The following is a 22,540-nucleotide window of genomic DNA, read 5'->3' as shown; positions in this document are numbered from 1 at the left end:
TTTTTTTTTTTAATAAGGGTGGTTTATTTGAATTGTCTGTATACAGTATGAACAGGAGTCTATATTGATATCCTTATGTGTAAATCCAACGCTTCATTAAACTCGTTCACCTCCCTCCAGGACTTCAACCACACAGTCCCATCCCACCCCTCCCCGCTGTATTTCCCTTTCCCCATGATTTGTAAACCTCAAAAACCTTCTATTAAATATACTGCAAAGCTTGTGAATATAAAAATCCACACAGTAAGCCAAAGTACACAAATGTTTTTACCTTATGCCCGACATAAACCAACACATGATTCGTAACTTTGAGGCTACTCGTATTTATCTGCTGAACGTCTGGGGCTAGGATCCCATGAGGATGTTCCAAGGCAAATTCTTAAAAAACTTAAAAAATAATATTACTTTTGTTAAATCTATCGCACAGTAACTAATGCAGCTAGTTTGTGGCAAGTGAGTTATATAATGCTTTAAAGTCTTGTCGGGTTAAATCTTCCGATAATCCATGTGGAATTGAAACTAAAATGTCTTGCAAGATATTGCAAGCTCATTCCTAGTGAATACAAAAGCAGGTAACATAAGCACTATACAGTTTTCAATGTTTACATAAGCTTATACACACATCTATAATATAACAGAGTAGACTATGCCATGAATCAGTAGTCATAAATATTACATTGTGCATATTCTATTGCACATGTCAAGTGTTTGTATGACATGAAAGGTATGGGTTAGTTACCTCGATGTCGCTTGTTTTAATACAAAGATGCAACAACACAGAGTTCATAGGACACGGGCTATACATTTTCACAAATCCACTTTTTTTCTTCTTCATAGGATGTTTTCCTAAATAAACCAAACCTATAATACAACAGTGATATTAAAGTGTGATAAATATTCATGCACAAACAGATGATACTACCTAAGATCTAATATGTGAAAAGATACTGCTGCACAAGCCAGCCGCTGTATACGGATGGAAGGGAATTATCGGCTAAAACTGGACGTGACGTTAAGAAAAAAAACACAGAATGAATCGGTACAAAAAGGCACATGGATCTCAGAGGAGCTTAGACAAGAGCACACACACATCTGACAACTGTCTGGAAGGTCTTTCCATCATTCTCAACAATAGAATTAACAGTTACAAAACAGACGATCACATGCAACCACAGAATAATGTCCCGCACAAAACAAAACCCAGATCTTACCATATTGTTACACCTTTTTCATTCGTTTTTTTCCCCATGTGTTCCAAAATAAGACGGTTATTGACGATGAATAAACAACAAAGAATGAGGATGAATTCAGTCATGACTCAACAAAAACATTACACTAATTAATGGTTCTTTGTTATACACTACAAATGGGGGAGCGGAGGCTGGCATAAGTTCCTTCGAGGGTGAATGTCACGTTTGCTCCCCAGGACAGAAGAGCAGTTCAGTTCATGGGATGCATTGTGCTTCAGGGAAACTCTCCCCCTCAGCAGTGTGCTGGACTGTGTGCTCCTGCAGTGCTGTGAGGTCAACAAAACGCTCCCCGCACCACACACACTTAAACTGTGTCTCCCGCGAGTGCACGCTCTGGTGCTTGGCCAGGTGCTCGCGTTGCTTGAAGCTCTTGTCACAGCTGGCGCATTTGAAAGGCTTCTCCCCTGTGTGAACTCGGCGGTGGCGCTGCAGCTCGGAAGAGTACCTGAAGCGTTTTTCACAGTCGGGACATTTCAGCGGCTTCTCGCGGGTCGGGTCGCAGCGGTGCTGAACAAACTCGGAGGAAGACACAAAGCGCTTGTCGCACAGGGAGCATTTCAGCGGCTTCTCTGTGCAGTGAGAGTTCTGGTGGCGCTGCAGCGTTGAATTCTTTTTGTAACCTTTGCCACACACCTCGCACTTGTAGGGCTTCTCGACCTCCCCGCCACATTTGTGCCTTAGTAGTTCTCCTGATTGGCTGAAAGACTTCTGGCAGGACGCACACTTGAACAGACTTTCCATGCCGTGAACCTGCTGGTGGTAAAGCAGGTGGGATGGCTGGAGGAACCCCTTGTCACAGAGGTTACACTTGAAGGGGCGATCAGCTGGATTTTTGTGTGTGCGTCGGTGGCGTACGAGAGCGTACTGCTGTTTGAAGCTCATCTGGCACTCCTCGCACTGGAAAGGTCGCTCCTCTGAGTGCGTGCGTTCATGCTGCCGCAGATCAGATGGGCGTTTGAAGCTCTTTCCACAAGAACCACAGCGGAAAGGTCTCTCCCCTTCCGGCTGGCACTGATGGTGCAGGAGCTCCGATGACTCCTTAAAGTGCATTTCACACAAATTACACTTGAAGAGGTGCTCGCCTGAATGAGCGTACATGTGCCGCACGAGATGAGAGCGGTGCTTAAAGCTCTTCTCGCACACGGCACATTTGTACGGCCGCTCGGAGCTGTGTGTCCGCTGGTGGTGCGCCAGATGTGAAGACTGGCTGAAACTTTTATCACAAGTGTCACATTTATATGGCTTTTCACCGGTGTGCACTCTCTCGTGGCGGGTTAGCTCTGACAAATGCCTGAAGGACTTATGGCACACTGAGCACTTGTATGGTCGGTCTGGTGCAGAGGCCTCAAAGGAAGGAGGAGACGAGGCACTGATTGCTGCACCGTCACTGGACGTCTCACCAGTGGAGGGCTGCTGGGGGTTGGCAGCTGACGAGGTTGGTGAGTTATTTCCAGAACCTGGCCGGTATGTTTTCTCACAGATGGAGCACTTCATTGGGTTGTTTCCATTGCCGTGCGAGTTGTGATGCTGGGCCAGCGAGGTGAGCAGAGAGAAGCCCATCTTGCACACACCGCAGACAAAAGGCTTCTGCTCCACCTGCACACACTGATGCTCCAGCAAGTCCGTAGCCTGGCTAAAGATCTTCATACACTGGGTACACTGGAAGGATCGGTCTTGGTTCACCATGCACTGGTGCTCATGAGGGTTGGCCAGGTGAGAGATGTCATGGCCACAGGCTCCACACTTGTGCCCTCTCTCGCCCCCTACCTGTAAGGAGGGCTGCTGGGCTTGAACAGTAAGCTGCTGGCCGTGCTGGGGTTGTTGCATGGAGGCATCTTGCTGCAGGACCACTCCATACACTGTGCAACCCAGAGAGTTTTCCGTTCCCGGGGGGAGTGTGTGCACAACCGAAGGTGGAGCCACTGCATGTTGCTGCTGCCACGCCTCCGTCATCCTTCAAATTCGCAGCTCTCAGGAGATGAAGGGTGTTTCAGTGCTGAACTGAAGAGGGTGGATGTGTTTTAATAAATGGTAGCAAGCACACTGAGAGGCTGAGTACTATATCTGCCCTTAAAAACGTCGTTTAAGGTGTTCATACCTAAAGGGGAAAAAAACATACAGACAAATTACGAAGTTGAATTTTCATTCAAAATTATTGCAATGAGTACATACAATCAGTTCTGTGCCTGAGTATGAAATACAGGGCTGATAAGCTGCCAGTTTACATTACAATGATATATTATACATAGATCATTCATAACGTGTGTTTACATTTCATCCAGAGGAGGTCCTCTAGCCAGTTTCACAATATTGTGAGTGGTTGATCAAGTCTTGTAGAATACAATTGAAACAAACCACCTAAGCTAGCTTGAGGGGCCTGCAACTTATCCTCCAGTTATTCAGGAAATATATCGTTATGTGATATGTACACATTTGTATCAGTAAGACAGACCGTATGGTGTCGTGTAGAGAGCTGACGCACTTTCTATAAACGGAAATAATAGAGAATAACGTTTAACCTGAATTGGGCTCGGTCTATTTCCTGAAATACCAATCAGGCACGCAATAGTCCCCTTTTTCAGTGTAATGTGTATTTAAAACGTTTGCTATGCAATACAAATGTCTTAATCATATCTATATTTATTATCTCGGGAATTGTTTTCTTTTTCTGCCGGTTTATTTAATGGTTTTGTTTCTGTTCCAGGATGTAGCTACCCGACGTTAGCCTGTCAGCTTCGGCAGCGACGCTAACAGCTAACCGCTAGCTCCAGCTAACTGGACTTCCTCCGAGATTATTATCCGGTATTTCACACATTAATAAACAAAACATTGCTCAGTATTATCGTCCCAATATCAGCATCACACAATAACAAAAGCACAAAAAGGAAAGGCGACAGAAGCGAAGAGGCTTGTGAGCTACCGTCGCTTCGATTGCCGCTTTCTGAAAGGCCACAATAACCGGTCGATACGAAGCTCCGCTGTAAACGGACCCCAAATCAGACTAGGCCTCCCCGGAGCTGCGGGGGGAAATTCACCTCCTCTAGAGGAGCCTCGCACATCTGCAAATAACAACATTTGCAATCTAAAATAAAAAACATACCTTACTGGACCCACTTATCGATGCTTTTCACTGCCGTCTCTAGCCTGAAGTCGACAACCTTCGGTATATTTCGGACTCGGAAGACCGGCGGTGGAGGGGATGCGGTTGAAGCCGGACGCCATCCTCCTGCAGACGGACGGACACCGGAAGCCGCCACGCAGTGAGCTGTCGCCGCGGATCTGCTGCTTCTACAGCCGCTCCATCCTGGAGGTACACTCAGGAGTCCCCAAAACAGCCCTGGGTGGAGATTTCCTGCTTTTTGAGTTAGCTTCAAGGGCATCCACACAAACACAATACGAGCCGAAAAGATTTTAGCAAATGTAATTCTACAATCTGACTGTAGGGGGGAGTGTTTCTCTTCTTCAAGCAACGTAAACACTGTAAAATCACAACTGTCGTCCTCTCCGATTTTCAGATACTTGTTCCATAACAATCACTTAAACAACTTTAACAGTAGTAAGTATAGCCTTAAATACATTGAATGCGTAATATCAGCCCTTATAGTAACATCAAGAGCTATTCTTCTCCTTACAAAATCTATGGTGTGTTTGCTGTGGTAGTCTACACACACCTTGTTGTAAAAGTTGAACTTTAATTATATTAACATGTAATGAAAAATTAAACTACCAAACAGTAGGCCTATTAAAAAAACACTTGCACCAGTAATCAGTCATAGTAATCCTAATTATGATAAAGTGTAAAGTAGCATTTTAAATAATGGTATTTCACTCACCAAAATATACCTGAATTATTATTTTAACACTGTTTAAGCGGATGAGTCTTCACAGCCAAAGTTGATGTAATTCTACTGCGAAAATTGTCTTTAAAGTATTGTACAGAACTAAGTTACTCAAGTACTGTACTTAAGTACAATTTTGAGATACTTGTACTTTACTTGAGTATTTCCATTTTATGCTACTTTGTATTTCTACTTCACTATAATTCCGAAGTAAGTGGTGTACCTTTACTCCACTACAATTATTTACTTTAGTTAATTTACAGATTTTGATGAATGATGTGAAATATAATCAAGTGTTAAATCAGACTTTAGTTCCACCTGGAGTAAATTCACAAGCTGCCCAGCAGTATACAAAGTCATTCAAACTAGCTGCACCTTTACCAGCTTTGAGAACACTTTAATGACCAATCATTATAAAACTCATATTATTCTGAAATGGACTAATCTGCAGAATGAGAACTTTTACTTTTGGTACTTAAAGTATATTGTGATGCAAATACTTGGGTACTTTTACTTGAATAAAAGTGCCTTATATGTTCATATGGCATTTTAAAAGGTCATCAAAGGAGATAGAAAAAAAAGTTTTGCTAATGCAATATAAATGAATTTAAATAGTTACGATTAGTAATGCTTGATTCATCAGAGATTTCATTTGTTTCAGCGCTCAAGTTAAACTCCCTGGCTATAGCTACACATACAGGTTTTAGTTTAGTTTATTTTTGACTTGATGTATCGTATTGTATGTATATAATTCTTGGTGTCTTTAATGTTGTTTCCAAATTCTACTACTTTTACTCAAGTACAAGATCGGAGTACTTCTCCCACCTCTGGTATTGTCCATATAAAACTGCAACTTGATATATCCCATTGCCATAACAATGGAAAAAAAGCATTTTTATTGTATTATTTTAAGTTGATTCAGTCATCTCAGTACAGGAGAGCACTCACAAAACCTCGTATTTCTTGTGCCATCATGCCATTATTTAAATATATTTTATTAAATCAATGAAACTACCCAACACGAAAGAAAAATGCTTCCATCAGCGACAGCGTTAAACTTTCTTCTGCGTACACATGAATGAATCAATGATAATAGCCTTAAATTATAATATAACATAATATTGTTCACAGGCCATAATGTGTTTGTTCTTGATTTTCAAACTTTCCGCTAACACTTAACATCATTTTAAATATTTGTTTTATTTTAAGGCTACTTGGGTTTAAAAAAGGTTTTCACACACCTCATATTATTGGAGTTCCAAGAGCTATTGCTCTTATTCAGCCGTTTGTTTTAGCCATGAAAGTCTTCACACACTGATGGTTAAATAGGCGCAGAAATCTTGCATTTTAGGTTTCAACTTAATTTGCAAATGAAGGTGGGCCGTTTTACTTTAGTTTGATGTAAATCAATAATTAAGCCTGAAATTGTGAGGGACTTTTACCCTAGTTCTACTCCACTTATTTTGAGAGGTACACTATTTACTTTTTGATTAATTCTTCAGCTTTAATAACCCAATCCTTTGCATTCAGATTAAAACCTTCCATACTGTTAAGCCCCAAGGTCCCCGCCGGCGGGTACTTTAGTTTTTTGTTTCACGACACTGTGTCTCAGGGGATCTTAATATTTAAGAACCTATTAATGTGTTATACCAGATTAATGGAAATAATCTCAGCTAATTGACGATACAAACTATTTTTACCAAAACAAAACACAAGTCACCCCTGAGCGAAAAATGCTAACCTATTACTGCACCGATAATCACTCCTAGCTTCCTTATTACTTATCCTAGGTGCACATCCAAGACATCGTTAATGATCACAAGGAGACACATAATCTAACGATGCTCACCTCAACACTGAAAGATACAAACTCGCGACGTTATCAACAAAAACGTACATCAAAACAAGTGGCGCTCGGTAGCCCACAACGCTAACATGGTTTACCTTGTCTTTGTCTGGTCTAAACTGGTCTTCAATGGCATTACAACGATAAAAACGATGGTGTAGTTAATCCATAGGTTAATCCAATGTGACTGTGTCCCCTTTGAAATGTTCTGATAATCCATAAGCAATAAAACAGTTTTTCCGTTGCTTGATATCAGAGCAGCGATATTTCTCCCCTATTTCTGACGCTACCCTTTTTTTAACATGAGTGTGTGCGGGACGATTTCCATTCGATTCTATTGGCTCTAACGGTCAGGAAGAGATGTCACATGTCAAAATCGAAGAAGGGGGGCCAGAGATAAGGAAAATCCACCCAAATGGCCCCAAAAGAGTTTTATTTTGCTAAATCTGTTTTAAAAGGTCAAATATCACTTGTTTTGCATCAATCTTGATACAGGGTACTTATTATATGTTGTACTTTGGATTCCTAAAGCTTTTAGTCTACTAACCCATCATCCAAGGTTAGTTTTCACAATAAGTACAAAATATTTTTTGGACAGACACTATAATTTACAGTTTTTTTACCATGTTCAATCTGAATTTTCTTTAAAATAAAAAACATCTATATTGATTCTGACTTTTCTACATCCAACTCACAGGTTTATCATTGCTTTGAGGAAAAAGATTATTAATTTAACCCTTTTAGAAGGGACACCTGAAAAACAGGCTTGGGGCCTAACAGGTTAAGAACATTTAGCTGATCTTATATATTTTTGATATACAACCGTCACATCAGTAATGCTTGTATGTTCATATAAAAAGGCATTGTAAAAGTTTATCGAGGGAGATAAAACATTTTTTTTTGATAATACAATATAGATTAATTGAAATAGTTACGATTAGTAATGCTTGATTCATCAGAGATTACATATGTTTCAGGGCTCAAGTTAAACTCCCTGGCTATAGCTACACATACAGGTTTTAGTTTATTTTGACTTGATGTATGGTATTGTATGTATATAATTCTTGGTGTCTTTAATGTTGTTTCCAAATTCAATAATCATAGCTTTTATTATAATATATATTACAATATATACATTAATGTACGAGTATTAATGTGAACAGATTTATTTCAGTTCAGTGGACTCATCACAACTATAATGCTTACATGTCTTTGGATATATTTCAGTAGCAGATGATACATGTAATAAATAGAGTGTTTGTCTAAGCCCATAGGGTTGACTTTACCATTCAATGTCATCACAGCAAACAATATGTTTCTCTTACTGCAGAAAACTAGCTGTCCAGATAGTTATTTAATATACTTACCTAGTGGGTACGCACCCATCTTTGTATAACCATGCAGCATAACATACATGTTGAACTATTCCTTTAAAAGGACATACTACAACAATAAAATGTGTGCTTTCCTTACCTGCAGTAACCTTGAATAACAGTGGTATTCATCACTAAATCTTCTGAATGTTGCCTTTAGAAATGTAATTTGTTATCATGGATAAAATCCTCTCTCACAGTGCATGTGATGTTTTATATTTATATATGATGCTATATATACACGTGTGACGAAGGTAACTTCGTCACTGTGGACTGACGGCTTCGGGCCTTGTAACATTGCACATGTGGTTTGGTTTGGGGGTGTTCCCCAAACCCGTTTTGTCTGTTGCTCCTGATTGTGTTCACCTGGTGCCCTGTGTTGTCTCCTCCCCCCTCACCTGTGTCTTGTTGGGTTAATTAGTGTGGGTATTTAGGCTCTGTGTTTCCTGTTTTGTTGAGAGGTGTGTGATATCCTTGTGGCTGGGGACTGTGCTCACGTGAACAGTAGGGCTGTGTCATATGTTTGTGAGTAATAAATGCCCACACCGGTTTGTATTTTGGACGTTCTGCCTCTGCCTCCTTGCTTGGTCGGGCCGCTCAACGGTCAGCTTCACAATACGCTTTCTGAGAAATCTATTGAAAAACAGTTTATATATAAAATAACCACATTGACTAGAATGTCGGTTTCACTTGTTATGATCTTTCCCACCTATATAAAACTGAAGCAATTTATTGAGCAGTTGAGAGAGCAGGAATAAACCACACCAAACTTGTTAATTTCAAACATTTCATTATTTTCTCCACATTAACTTCGAAACAACCTCATAAACCAAAGAGTAAGAAAGAGCATGCTCGGGCATGCAATGATGTCACAACATGATGATGCCACTGGGTGCGAAGTATAAAACATACAGTAGCAGAGAGTTTCTTTTTATATCATTCATAAACTCGGGACGTTTCGGTAATCCACTGAGAGTTTAAAAGCTAGCGTTTATTTTACACTGCTCTCCATGTCTCGTGTAGCCTTGTGTTGCTGGATTAAAAGAGACGAGAGGGAGAAACTCACAAACCGACACCAGATTGAGCAGGCTGAACAAACATGCTGAAAAAAATCTCATCCGGCCCAAAGAGTGTCTGGAAATGACACCGTAGAAACCCCATTTTCCCTTTTGAGTGGTCCGAAAAGGGGGACTGGGAGAGAGACAAAACAGTGCATGCCATTTCAGGGTGAAAGGGAAGTTTTGTGTTTGTGTGTGTGTGAGTGTGAGTGTGTGTTGGGAAGGAAAGGGGGTTTGGTGGGGGTCACCTTTTTTTAATGTCGAAGTTCTTCGTCTCCTCTTAGCCTGGGTGTTTAATTATCTCGGATCGGGGTTTTTCTTTTCAAATTAATTTGAGACGGAAATGAATAAATACGAGGCACTCAGCATTCTCTCTGTCTTGCAAACTGCAAAAAAGTAACAAACTTGAATAATAATGACACATACACATATATAGTAGAATTAGTGGTTATAACATAACAGTCTCAAGGCTGTACAAAGGGTCAAGGCTGAACCCTCCTCAGTATGTCAGCAGTTTAATGTGTATGTGTTGTGTTTTTCTTTTGCGTGCGAATATGTTTCACTTAACAATAAATTCAGGAAGTTCCTCGAAGTTTAGACTCTTGGGTCTTGGAGTGTGTTGGTCGCTGATGAATCTGGTTCGGTCAGATTCTGTACTTTTGATTGGACGCAAGGTGGCGTTGGCGGCTGACTTTCCAAATCTGCCGCCATACGTGATATACGAATGAGGACAGAACAGTGATGTTAAAGGGATATAAAATGCACTTTTAAAACCCCACACAGCCTCATGCAATGGTTGTGTGTGCAGTTCGTAGTGGAAAAAGGAAAAGAAGAATGACGGAGCCCTTTAAAATGGATCTACTCTTGCAGCATAGTTCTGTATGTAGCGCATAGTGCGAATAAGGGGTAGAGACTGGTGGATGGGGGCCGAAAGGGTTTAAAGGCAAAATGGGTAATTGTCTGTGGGGTTTAGGATGATGTGTGTTTCATGCTTTTGGTTAGCATGTTTCTCATGATAACCTAGGAAACAAGGGTTGCTATATTCTTGTCTAGAGTCATGGAAAAATGGGCAAAACTGCCTGTGCCATCTCCAGTCCATGTAGCAGGAGCTGATGGACATCCGTGCATGTGTGTCCCAATACACCACGCTAGTTTAAAGCTGCACTCTTCCTTTTTTCTAAATAAACTTTCTTACTTTCTTTTTCTATGGTTGCAAGCTCAAGATAAGCATTCGAAAAGGAACGTGCTTTCAGAGGAACTGAAACGGGCTTCAACAGAGGTGAAAAGACCGGAAGCAACAATAGAAAGGCTCTGCTGTGTCCGTCACTCGGGCTGCGGGCTCCAGTCGAATAGGCAGCATGTCCATCTCAGCAAGTAATAATATAATATACCGTAGTTATCAATAAGTCTTAGTAGATCATACCTGTATAAGCTTAAATAAAGAAGTGAATGAAAAGAATGGCTACTCCAATATTGAGTAAAATGACCATAACCACCAGAATAGAGCTGGAGCCCTAAAAGACAAGAGGGGAGAAAAGAAGAAAGAGTTTAGTTGCATGAATTAAAAAAAACAGAAAAGGACAGTTTTTGCAAACAAAACCGCCGTTTAAATTAAATGGTTAAAAAACCGCCGCACTTCATGGGGGCTTTGGAAAAACAGCTCGAAATTCGACCTATGCCCATGAGCTTAAGCCACCATTGCTATGGACAAGAAGTCTCTCTTGATTCTAACAAACTCAACATGTTTGTGTGGAACAAAAAATATTACGTCAAAGTCGATGAGTTCAAATCATACACATTGTGGCTATAAGCATAACTAATACTGAATAAAGAAATGTCACAATTTATATTGTCTATTCTTAGCAAGAATAGAACAAATGGTGCCTGGATGTTATTAAGTACTGACTGTTGCATTACTCACTTTTTTTTTATGAATGCACAAAAATGTAATTGTTCTAAAGGAAAAGTTATATATTTATGAAATACATAATTATTTGCTCCATCAGCATTTGTCGAGTTATTTGTTTATTTATTAATAATGATTCAAAGCTAAACTTTGATTGTGATGACTCACTGAGTTTGATTTGAGGGTGAGGTGCTCTCCTTCCTGCTCCAGAGTGATGGGCTGAGACTTGAGGGGTGGGGAGAGGGTGAGGTCCCTGTGCAGCGGCCACTCCTCCAGCTCTGCCCCCACATTCAGGTTGTCCAGCATCTGTACAGAGTCCATGGATCCCTCTCTGACCGGCCGAAGGCCCCGGGAACGCAACCTGTTGTGTTTTGAGGCCGGGGACTCTGCTCCCAGCCCCCGAGACTTCTGCGAGTCCGGGCACTGGAGCCTCATGTCAACCGTATAGTCATTGATCCTCTCCTCGTCTTGTTCTGTAAGGCGCGAGTGGGCCGGGCTCCACCTAAGAGTGCTTTCAGCAGTCCAGCCCCCGGTGAGGCCATCTAGCCTTTGGTCGATTACAGCATGCTCGCTAAGCTTGTGGTTGGAAGGGTTGTGCTGCTTTGGATGGTGGTTGGAGTAGACATGCTCTCGAGGGTTGTAACTAGAAGAGACGTGGTCCTTTGCATTGTGATTTGAGGAGATATAATCTTGGGACTTGTGATTGGAAGAAGCATGCTCAGAAGTCTTGTGATTGGAAATGTTATGTTCCAAGGCCTTGTGATTGGATAAAATGTGCACCTGCGGCTTGTAGTTGGAAGAGGCATGCTCGCAGGCCTTGTGATTGGTGGAAGAATGATCCCATGTTTTATGATTGGACGACGAGTACTCCCTCGACTTGTGATTGGAAGAGGCTTGCTTGGAGGGCTTTTGGTTGGAGTGCTCCCACGCTCTGTAGGAGGAGGCATGCTCCCGAGACTTGTGATTGGATTTCTCCCGTGGTTTGTGGTTGGACATTGGGGCTTGCTCATGGCCGTTGATTTGGCCCTCCTGCTCCTCCAGGAGGGAGGGTGTGGTGGAGCGGCTGCTGCCTCCACGATCTGGATACATGTCATCAGTCCAATTGTTAGCCCCGCCCCTTGGCAGATCCATGCCCCGCCCCTCCACCAGCACCTGGATCTCAGCCCCGCCCTGATCGTCCACGGCGCTCTGGCGCATAAAGCAAGCATTTCTGGGGCGATGGGCGTGTTTGCCAGGGCTGTGGGGGGGCGAGGTGGGCACGCTCAGCACGGGGCTGAGATCAGGTGTTATTACAGGTGGCGTGGTGTCCGGCGTGCACAGCTCCGGACTGTCTGTTCCCGTGGAGATCACCTCATGGTCTTTGTCCTTGGCATCCTGGTGCTTGGGCCTCTGACATTCGAGCCCTGCGAAAACAGTTGGAGAATAACACCAGTGAAGTGATTTGGCACCAATCCACGCCAAGTCCATCAGTGTGTATGGTGTGAGTGTGTTGTGCTGGTGTTTGTGAGTGTTATTAGCATGCAGGGTAGCAAAAAGAGAGAAAAGCTGCATACAAACTGGATCTGGTGCTGGCAGTCACTGTTGGCTTAGAGGGGATTAACTAAGTGAAAACACTTGATTTAGTTGAATTCTCAAAGGCTTTAATCCTCTGTAGTCTATTATGAGATCAACCTATGTAAGTACACACTGAGCCTACAGTAAATCCACATATACGATAATTTAAAAAAAATAATTCAGGCATTACTTATACACGCTATTATCTAGGTTTTAAATGAAGATAATGAGTCTTATTCTATTTTTAAAAAAAACTATTTAGCCACGACTTATGACTAATTGTTACAATCCTGGTCTCTCGGAGCCACATAAAAAGTGGGCAGAAATCTGGCAATACAACTTAAAGGATGCGAGAAACTCCAAAAGAAAAACAAATACTGTATAATTTTGAATACAATGTATCAAAAAATCTAAGATGCACAAACATAATAAAACATAATATTATTATTATTATTATTATTATTATTATTATTATATATTTTACATAAGAACTAGTGGTAATATAAAATAATATATATATATATATAAATAAATAAATAAATAATACATATCAATTTGTCTGATAAAATGTTACATGTCATTCTGCACTTCAGACACCTAAATGAAATAGAGCAGCATGTGAGAAAGCGCACATTAGCTTCAAACTGGACACTCTTCTGTGTGGTCCACTCACCGTTCCCATAGATGTGAAAAGAGGGAGAGAGCTCTTTGGCAGCGATCCGGGCCAGTCGACACTCCTCCATGGCCTTCTGCGCCACTCCTTCCGCCGCCTCTGCCTTCCCACGAGCGTGGCTCATCCTGAACACACAGGTAGAAACACTGCCGTCAAACAGGCTGCAGCTATAATGCTTATTATCCACTCTGAGTTTCTTTTTTTAGACTTGTTTATGCCAAATATTCTCTCTGCTTTAAATAAGCACCTGACTATTTTTTAAGTCACATCCTCTTAATCTGTTTTTACATATTCTGTTTACATTTGTTTATCATTTTGGTACAGAAACAAATCCATATTTGGTGCCCATCTCCCACATGTGTTGCTGAAAACAGAGGTGGAATCTAAAGTATATTTGATTCATGTTCTGTACAACTTTAAGGTATTTGAATAGTATCAGTTTTCACAATTTATGCAACTTTATTCCTCTATTTGCCTCATTTTTTGTAAAGCACTTTGAATTGCCTTGTGTTGAAAAGTGCTATATAAATAAACTTGCCTTGCCTATTTTACTAGATCTCAGAGGCAAATATTGAACTCCACAAAATCAAATTTAAAAGTGTTAGTTTTCAAATTAACATTTGACCTGATTTTATTTTGTTATGCTCAGAAGGGTTGTAAAATACAAGGTGGTGCTGTAAAAGACATTTGAAAAAAAATTAACAGCAATATACTCAAGATAATATGAACACCTTGTTGTTAGAAGTTTTATTAAACAAAGTAGTAAAAAAAGTAAATGTGGACTTCTATTTAAGCTTTGATACATGAAAAAGTAAATTGTTTCTACATGAAACTGCTCACATCAAGGTCTGTGGATAATCTTGAGTAACCATGTCATGATTTATGGACATTTCACATACTTTTATCTTGATTACAGGGCTTTTCACAGTGTTAGCTACTTTCACCTAAGCAAAGCCTCTGAATACTTCTTCCACCACTGCCAAAAGGTGAGCACGTTACCTTGACATGGCGATCTCTGCTTTCTGCTTCGAGATGTCCGCAGCCTTCTCCGCAGCCTCCACAGCCCGGTCCACCTTCTCTCTGATCTTACTGGCCCTCAGTGGGATCAGGTTCTTGCGTTTTCCGCTCACCAACGTGTTCTGCTTATACTTCCCTTCCTCTTTGGTGCCATCCGGGAAGGTGGTGCATCCGTACCCATGCCTCTTGTTTCCCGCCCATTCCCCCTCATAATGCAGGCCGTCTGAGCGCCGGCTCACGCCCCAGCCGGCCCTCTGGTCGCTCCGCCACTCGCCAGCATACATTTCAGTGACAGTGGCGTCCACAGGGGCTCCTTGTTCACTCTCACTGGCGTTGGAGTGGATGTCCGATGCAGCAGAGCTGACGGTGCTCATGCCACCCTCGCTGCAGAAGGAGCTCTGTTTGCTGAGCTGACTTGCCAGCGAGCTTTTGGACTCTGAGCGTCGCAGCTTTAGTCCACTCAGGATGGACTGACGGAAGCGGCCTTTCCTCTTCCTCTGGCGCTCAGCTTCACTCGGAGCCATCAGAGCAAACCCCCCTCGGCCCACGGGGCTCCCTGCCAGGCCGGCCACCACCCCATCTGTTGGCGTGGTGGCATTGCCGTCCTCCAGCACAGCCGGAGGGGCCATGGCTGTGCTCGGAGCGGAGGGAGTTTATGGATGTTCGCAGAGGGAAAAGGATGACAGCCGCCATGCCGTACGGCACACTCTGCCGCACGCCATAGCCATGACGCATCCCGGCCAGCCACTGGCCTTGGTAGGTTCCTGAAATACAAGCAGACACAGTGACAGTCAGTTTTGATCTACACTTTGGTCCAAACTGACATTTCTCCACAACTATTGGCAAGAAACTCAAATCCATGTTTCCCAGAAGGGTTAGGGTTACCATTGAGTTGAGTTGCTCGTTAACAAGCGTTTGAGCCAATGAACACAGCCCTCAACCCAGGCAACCCCAATCATTAAACCTTGGCAAAACCAGTTGGTAGTGATTTGCATGAATGTTTACTAAACAAGCCATTCGATTCAGGAGCATACGTTGGTCTCTAACGATTGACACCCCATGGAAATCAGAAGGAGTGAAGGTAATGTCAAACCGAAGTTTGAAACAGGGTAACTATTATATATCTGATCTGTAACCCATCAAATATTAGCACAAAACTCTTTAATTTGACAGCTATTTGATGGACTGAAACTTGTATGGATATTCATAGTAGCCAGAGGATTAATCATTCTTACTTCAGTGATTCTCCATTATTACACCACCATGAGGTTGACATTTGTAATTTCCAGCGAGACGTGTCAACATGTATTGCAATGAAATGTGGTTCAGGCATTCGTGTTCCCCTGGGGATAACATCTTGTGCAATTGTCAGTTAAAAACATACATTGGTTCAATATTTACAATATATATATATTTACAATTAAATACCTGCAAAACAAACCTTGCTCCTGAATGTCTGTACAAAATGTAATGATAATCCATCCAACTGTTGTAAAGACATTTCACTAAATGCAAAGGTGTTAAACTGAATGAGTAGATCACCAGCAGTCATGTCAGCAGCATTCTTTCTCTGGCTATTGTTTTTACACCCATTCATGGAAATACATTTGGTAGTTGTAGAGATTGTTCAGTCTGAACCAAAGTTGTGGACCGAAAGACAGACCAACTTGCTGCTAGCTTGGCGAAGGAGAACTAAAGTCAGACAGAAATGGGCAACTCCCCTGATGTGGACTTTCCAACGTGTTATAGATGAGTATTTGCTATGCCACGTATAGTATTCCAGTGTAAAGAAGAAGCATTTTGACAAGTTATAATTATTTTGCGTTTATCCTTCATTTGTTTGAAGGTTTATGTTGTTGCTACCGGCACCAGGGATAAAACCTTTGAAATATTTCACTGACAAACTGAGACATGTGAGCACCACATTTAAAGGTGGGGTAAGTTTGAGAAACCGGCTCGAGAAACACTTTTTGTTATATTCCATGGAATGCTCTTAACATCCGATAGCAATGAATATCTAAAGTGCTTTGACAAAAAATCCATAAAAAAACGTCATCTGTGGAAGCCGTGGCGCTGTAAAAAGCACGACCAATCATTTTAGCCGGCCCAGCTAAAGTAACTGGATGGCCTACCTGCCTGTCAGCCTTCCATCTGTGCACAAACTTATCTTGTGCCCTCATTGGTCATGTGCGCGTTCGTGTGTTGGAGGAGGGGCTCTGTAAGGAAGTGGCAGATTTTTCCGGCTGTGTATTTTCAAATGCTAGCGCACTCGAGCTGGTTTCTCCAAAATTACCTACCCCACCTTTAAGCTTCCAAAACACCCAGAAAAACACCAGAGATATAGCATTTCCTACACTGCAGGAAAGCACGTACGCACTTTTGAAAAAACTGGAAATGCCAGTGCCAATTTTTACCCAGTGAATCGGAAATCTTTGTCCCTGAGCTTCTTAAGATTTGGCAGATTGCAGAGACTAACCAACATACTACAACAGGGAAAAGGGATGACTGTGTGTGTGATGTGTGAATGGTGGAAGAATTCTGCACAACACAAGAGTAGAGAGTTGGGATGAAATCTTCCTTGTGAATTTCTTCCAAACTTCTGAAAATGATCAAAATATACAATAACACCTTTTGATCTACACACATTTCTAAATAATGTCCTTCTCCAATCTCCTCACAAATAAACATAAACACAATTATAAACATCTCATAAACTGCCAATGACACCCAGACCTCCTGGACGAAGGTACCCAGATAAAGTCAAACAAAGATCAGGTCTGCTGTGGGGAAAGAACACAATTACACCATCCTCTCCTCAAGTCCCTGAGAGGGTCAGAGGTCAAGAGGATCCACATGTTCATATTACTGGGCAGGACACTCTACTGTCTCCTGTTCAACACGTCAGTTTCATTTACAGGAGCGCCCGACAGCAGCAGCCCCTGCTGACAAAGCTACGAGAGTTTTATGCCATGAAAGGTATTTGAACAGCTGTCTACACTGTCTTTATCCAACCTGTGCTGAGCCTCAGGAAATCGTGCACAGACTGAATCTAGGGCTGTGTCTAACGATTATGTTCTCAATGAATCAATGAAATGCTTAGTTTCCTATATTCAAACATATTCAGTGTACAGAGATATAAAACAGGACTAGCAAAAGATTCCCAGCTTTGAGAAACACTTTATTGGATTTGTTTGAAAAGTTACTTTAACGATTCATTGATTATCATAGTTGCAGATACATTTTTAGATTGACTTAGTTGTTAATTTACCACTTGTTTCAGCTCAAACTTAAACTATGATTTAAAAAAAAAAGAACAAATGTTTTAGTGTGTCTCAGTGATTTTCATATCAGATACTGTGTGGTTTGTGGCGGGGACTGGAGCTGTTCATGGTGCTGAAATAATTAGAGATATAAAAGATTACGATGAACCATTCTGTTCTCTATATTTTTGGGAAAATAAAAATAATTTGTCGACTATCACAGTTTTTGAACATGTATAATAATAAACAATAAGTATTGTAAGTATTTAAAAAACATACTGCAGTTGTTATAATCAAACTTCATAAGCTTTCTGTTACTATGTTTTAACGCCATACACATTTCTTTCCTTTGTGCATTGCATTCTGGGAAAATAGTATCCATCAATAGCACACACAAAAATCCATCCGTTTTTGAGTGAAGTTAATGTTGGCAGTTTTCCAGTGTGCGAGGCTAAAGCCCAGCTGCTTGTGTTATTTATGTTGTTTGTTGGTATTTCCACATATAGAAACAATATCAACTAAGAGATTAAGGTACTTATAAAGCAGTGTCAAATGTTAATTAATTGATGCCTTCATTTTATTATTATATATTCGTCCAGTTTATCCTGAAGTCAGGAATTAGGGTCGCATCCCGTATGCTGTGTCCTAACTTGATACTAAATATTAGTTTTGTTTAATTTAAGTAAAGTCCAAACAGTCAGTATGCCAAATAAATACAACGTTTCTTGTTTGTATATGCTAGACTATAATCTCCCACAATGCCATGCAATAAAGGAAATAGAGGAGCCGCTTAGCTGCACATGATGAAGAGAAACTGTGGATATCGGTTAAGCAGCCACAAAAAGACCAGAGAAAACAAAGCATTACTGTTTTCATCACAGTGTTGCAGCTAATACAATTCTCCTTTTAATGACTTGATATACTGCTGGGTTATTATTTTCTATAGTTATATGTTTGACTCTGCAAACTCACTAAAGTTATCAAATGTTTAGTATAAATGGTAATATATCCCTCTGAAATGCAGTTTAGTAGAAGTATAAAATGAAAAGTAGAAACAATATGCTAACATTGGTAGGCCTATGTCAGCTGTATAGATGTAGTATGTTAACACATAGGGAATATCTACTGTTTATCTATCCACTGTGTGAATACTGTGAGTTAGTACTTGTAAACAATCATTTGAGTAATTCACATTTTCTCATTTAACGACATTCCTTTTTAAAGTGTATAAAGTATTTGTAATGCTGTTTAGACCAGGAGCTGTCCGCGGTGCTGAAGCCAGCCCTGGATTGTCTGTGTCTGCATGTGTTCTATTTTATGGTTTCATTATCATTTTTTAATAAGGGCTCGCTGAGTAAAGAGGACTTAAAGTGATTGTGCGTGTGGAAACAGCGACCTGCACATTTATTGGGTTGTGGAAAATGTGTCAGCTGGTGCGTGCTACATTCATCTGTCGGCGGTATTCCACGTGAGCGGAAGAGGGAAGCAGAGATGTCGCGTGACGCAGTCTTCTTTTTTAATACTCAGCCTCTTTGTTTCATATTTTAATATCTTACTTAAACAGTAGCACTTGCTTGAATCCTCCACCTCTCGCTAAACAACACCTCCACCTTCAGTGCAGTACACCCACACCGTGTTTTTATTCCACCTGCATCACTTATTGACCTGGCTTTCATTATCCGGGTCCTTCAGCGAATCTCGGAGGCGGGCCGTGCGGCCTAGTTTTACTAAGTGTACTGACAGTGGCTGAGAGCCAATCAGAGAGCAGAGGAGCCTCGAGCTGGTCTCTAGTGACACGCTGACCTGCTGTCTCCGAGTTACCATGGCGACAGGGTGTGATGCAGAGGGGTGAAGGTGTGTTTTTAAGCATCTGTGCGTCTCTAAACACTAAACATAGCAAATGCTGAGATTTCTAATATTAGAAATCCACATCTTTTTTTAACATCTATAAAAAAAAGAATCAAATGATTATGAAGGCTGGTCCGTCCCACAGACCTCCTCATGTTTTCATGTGGTCATGGCCAGATTATGAGGCTAGAGCCCATGAAGAAGGTCCCAAAACCCTCATAAGCTAGGGTGCAACACCTAGACTAAAAGAGATGTGCTTGGGTTTTAAGTTTTTATTTTGCATCTTCTATAGTCGTTATGTGTGTCTTTATAGTCATGTCTTCTTTTCTATCTCTAAGTAGTTGTTTTGATCTATTTTTACTATTACAAGATGACTATTCAAAGTCATCTTGCTTTGTTGTTTTTCTGTTTAGTCTCCTTAATTGGAGTCACATCTTATCTACTTGAATTGTGTCTCATTGTAGTTCTTTGGTGTCTTCCAGTAGTTGTTTTGTGTGTCTTGGTAGTTCTTGTGTGCATATATTTGTATTCCTTTTGTGTATCTTTTGGCTCGTAAATATCTTTGACTTTTTTCTATCTCTTTATAGTCATTTTGCATGTAGTAATTTCTTTCATTCTGGAGACGTAGATGAACTTTCAGGTGCTTTTGATTGAAAAATCTGAACTTTATACTGAATATGTTGTCTATGCTAATTAAGAGTCTGTCTGACTCCTGTTTCTAGCTTCCTGCCACAGCAGATCCACACTGTCACTCTGATGTTAAACTACATACTACAGCACACCATACATTATATGGGTCCGCTGAACCCTCGAGCCTGGGCTCTGTAGGCCTGCTCAGTAATCCATGCATGCATGCATGTGGATGTGACCTACATGTTATTTATGTAGCCTATATTGGAGTTGTGTTACAGTGGAATTTAGCAGCAGGCTAAGTAAGCTAGTCGCTCCACTTCCAGCATGGAAATCAGTCCAAGAGTACAGGTGTTTTATCCAGAAAAGTCACAGGTCTATATGAACTCTGAACCATTTCTTTTTTACATGTGAGCAGGAAATTAGTTTTAGCAGCCTTACCTCCATCAGAGTATGTTTCTGTGCCGTATCCATCCTGCAACCCGTTGCTCCATGTCCCCTCGTACCGGGCCCCACTCGCCGTGCTCTCCAGCTGCCCGTAGCGACCCTTGAACCCCTGCGTCCACTCCCCTCTGTACTCCCAGCGGCCCTTGCTCTCCACTCCGATGCCATGCCGCTTGCCCTGCGCCCAGGTGCCTTGGTAGTTGTTCCCGCTGGGCCACGTGTACACACCCAGGACCTCGAAGCCATGGCTCCAGGCGCCCGCATACTCGCCCTGACCCTGGGGCCCCGTGCAGACCCCTCGTCCATGGGCCTTACCCTGCTCCCACCCCCCGCAGTACGACCCCCCGTCATCAAAGTCAAACCTGCCTCCAGTGGACATGCATGAAACAGGTTTAGGCAAATCCTTAGAACGTCAAGAAAAATAAAAAACAAGGGCCTGGTTTACTCAGAAGGAGCAAAGAGGGAGGAGGCCTCGCTTGAATCTGGTAGCATGGAGGGCCTCGGCTCTCCCTCTCCTGTAAGTTTAGGATGTAAAACACCGGCTCGTCGCTTTAAAAGCAGCAGGACGTTGCCCCGAAGAGCATCGCCTTACGATGGAGAAGCAGTCTAAGCCTCAGCGACGGGTCTGGAGTGACGAACGCAGCTGCTGTGCATGCTGCTTCCCATGGGCATGCAGGCTCAGAGTGCTTCTCATCCTCCTCCTCCACTTCCTCCTCCACCTTCCTGCTACACACAGCCTTGCAGCCGGGAAGCTCGCCGCCCCGTCGCCTCAGCCGGTGCAGCGGGGTGCTCCAGACAAGCGAGGCCTAGGCTTTTCCAGCAGTCCCAGAGGCCCACAGAGCGGTGGTGACAGCAGCAGTGACCGGGCTCAGCTCAATCAGACATTACAGCATCCACACGAGCCCCGCTGCACCAGCTCACAGAGAGGGAGACAGGACAGGGATGCTGCTGCACTGGTACGCCATTCAAAAAAATAATCTGAGAAGTAGGAGCTTTATAGCATGGCCTGGAAACAAGGCTCAGAGACACACATACATAACCACACACAGCCTCAGCCTCGCACACACACAGACATAACGGAGAGTGAATATCTCCTCTTCCTCCCCTCTGCTCTACTGTGGTCTCAAGATGAGCCTCCCCTGGAGATGAGGATGTGCAGCAGAACAAAATAAATTATTCCTCTCCCTTTCCCTTTGTCCTCTCCATTTCAGCGATCGCCCATAACCTGGATTGTTGTTGTATCCCAATTCCACCAAGTCATCTGTCCTCTTGTTTTTTCACCCTCACTCTCTCTCGCTCTCTCTAAAATCTGCTCATTACAGGACTGTTCCACCCCAGCCAATACCCCTCCCCCACACACTGAACACACACTCCTTCTCTCAGCTCTTAAAGAGATAGAGACGGAGGGATGGTGCGAATAGCTGCATGCACGGAGCTCGCTGCTCTTCCCCTTTGGGGATACAGCCTGCTTTTCCTAATGATCCAGCCTAATTTCACTCTCTCCTCCTCCGAGACTGAAATCTGGTCAGTCAGCAATCTGTTTCCCTAATAACTGGAGGTTTGTGAGCTCATTGATCCTGTTCCACGCTCTCCCAAAGCTAATTGTTGTTGCTCTTTTTCACCATTATCTTGTAAGCAAACCAATGAACGTTAGCTGTCACTTAAATAAGCTTTATTCGACTCAGACTGACATTTAAACATATCATTAATCTGCCGGTCATTATAATATATATGGGAGCTTCACAGCAATCTTTACTTTCAGAGTAGTCACATGGTAAACATTTTTCTAATCAATAACTGGGGCATGATGGTATTGGAAATCTATCTGTTATAGAACACATC

The 22,540-nt window shown here is 42.1% G+C and overlaps 2 protein-coding genes across 2 annotated transcripts; both read right to left on the bottom strand.

Annotated features, from left to right (window-relative positions):
- Window positions 1-4,668, bottom strand: LOC117533676 (zinc finger protein 319). The gene is made up of 2 exons (XM_034197572.1): window positions 4,351-4,668; window positions 1-3,348 (listed from the first exon to the last, which is right to left on the bottom strand). The coding sequence occupies exon 2, from the start codon at window positions 3,201-3,203 to the stop codon at window positions 1,446-1,448; it is 1,758 nt and encodes a 585-aa protein (XP_034053463.1). The 5' UTR covers window positions 3,204-3,348; window positions 4,351-4,668; the 3' UTR covers window positions 1-1,445.
- Window positions 4,669-9,081: 4,413 nt separating this feature from the next.
- si:ch211-146m13.3 (junctophilin-3) lies at window positions 9,082-22,043 on the bottom strand. Its single transcript, XM_034197578.1, is given in 6 exon segments — window positions 9,082-10,880; window positions 11,441-12,675; window positions 13,500-13,624; window positions 14,499-15,134; window positions 15,136-15,280; window positions 20,696-22,043. Coding segments are annotated over 6 exon segments (2,604 nt in total). The 5' UTR covers window positions 21,078-22,043; the 3' UTR covers window positions 9,082-10,799.
- Window positions 22,044-22,540: the final 497 nt, after the last annotated feature.

Source organism: Gymnodraco acuticeps, unplaced genomic scaffold, assembly GCF_902827175.1.
Source record: "Gymnodraco acuticeps unplaced genomic scaffold, fGymAcu1.1, whole genome shotgun sequence".
NCBI lineage: Eukaryota > Metazoa > Chordata > Actinopteri > Perciformes > Bathydraconidae > Gymnodraco > Gymnodraco acuticeps.
This window is presented reverse-complemented; position numbering and strand designations above follow the sequence as displayed.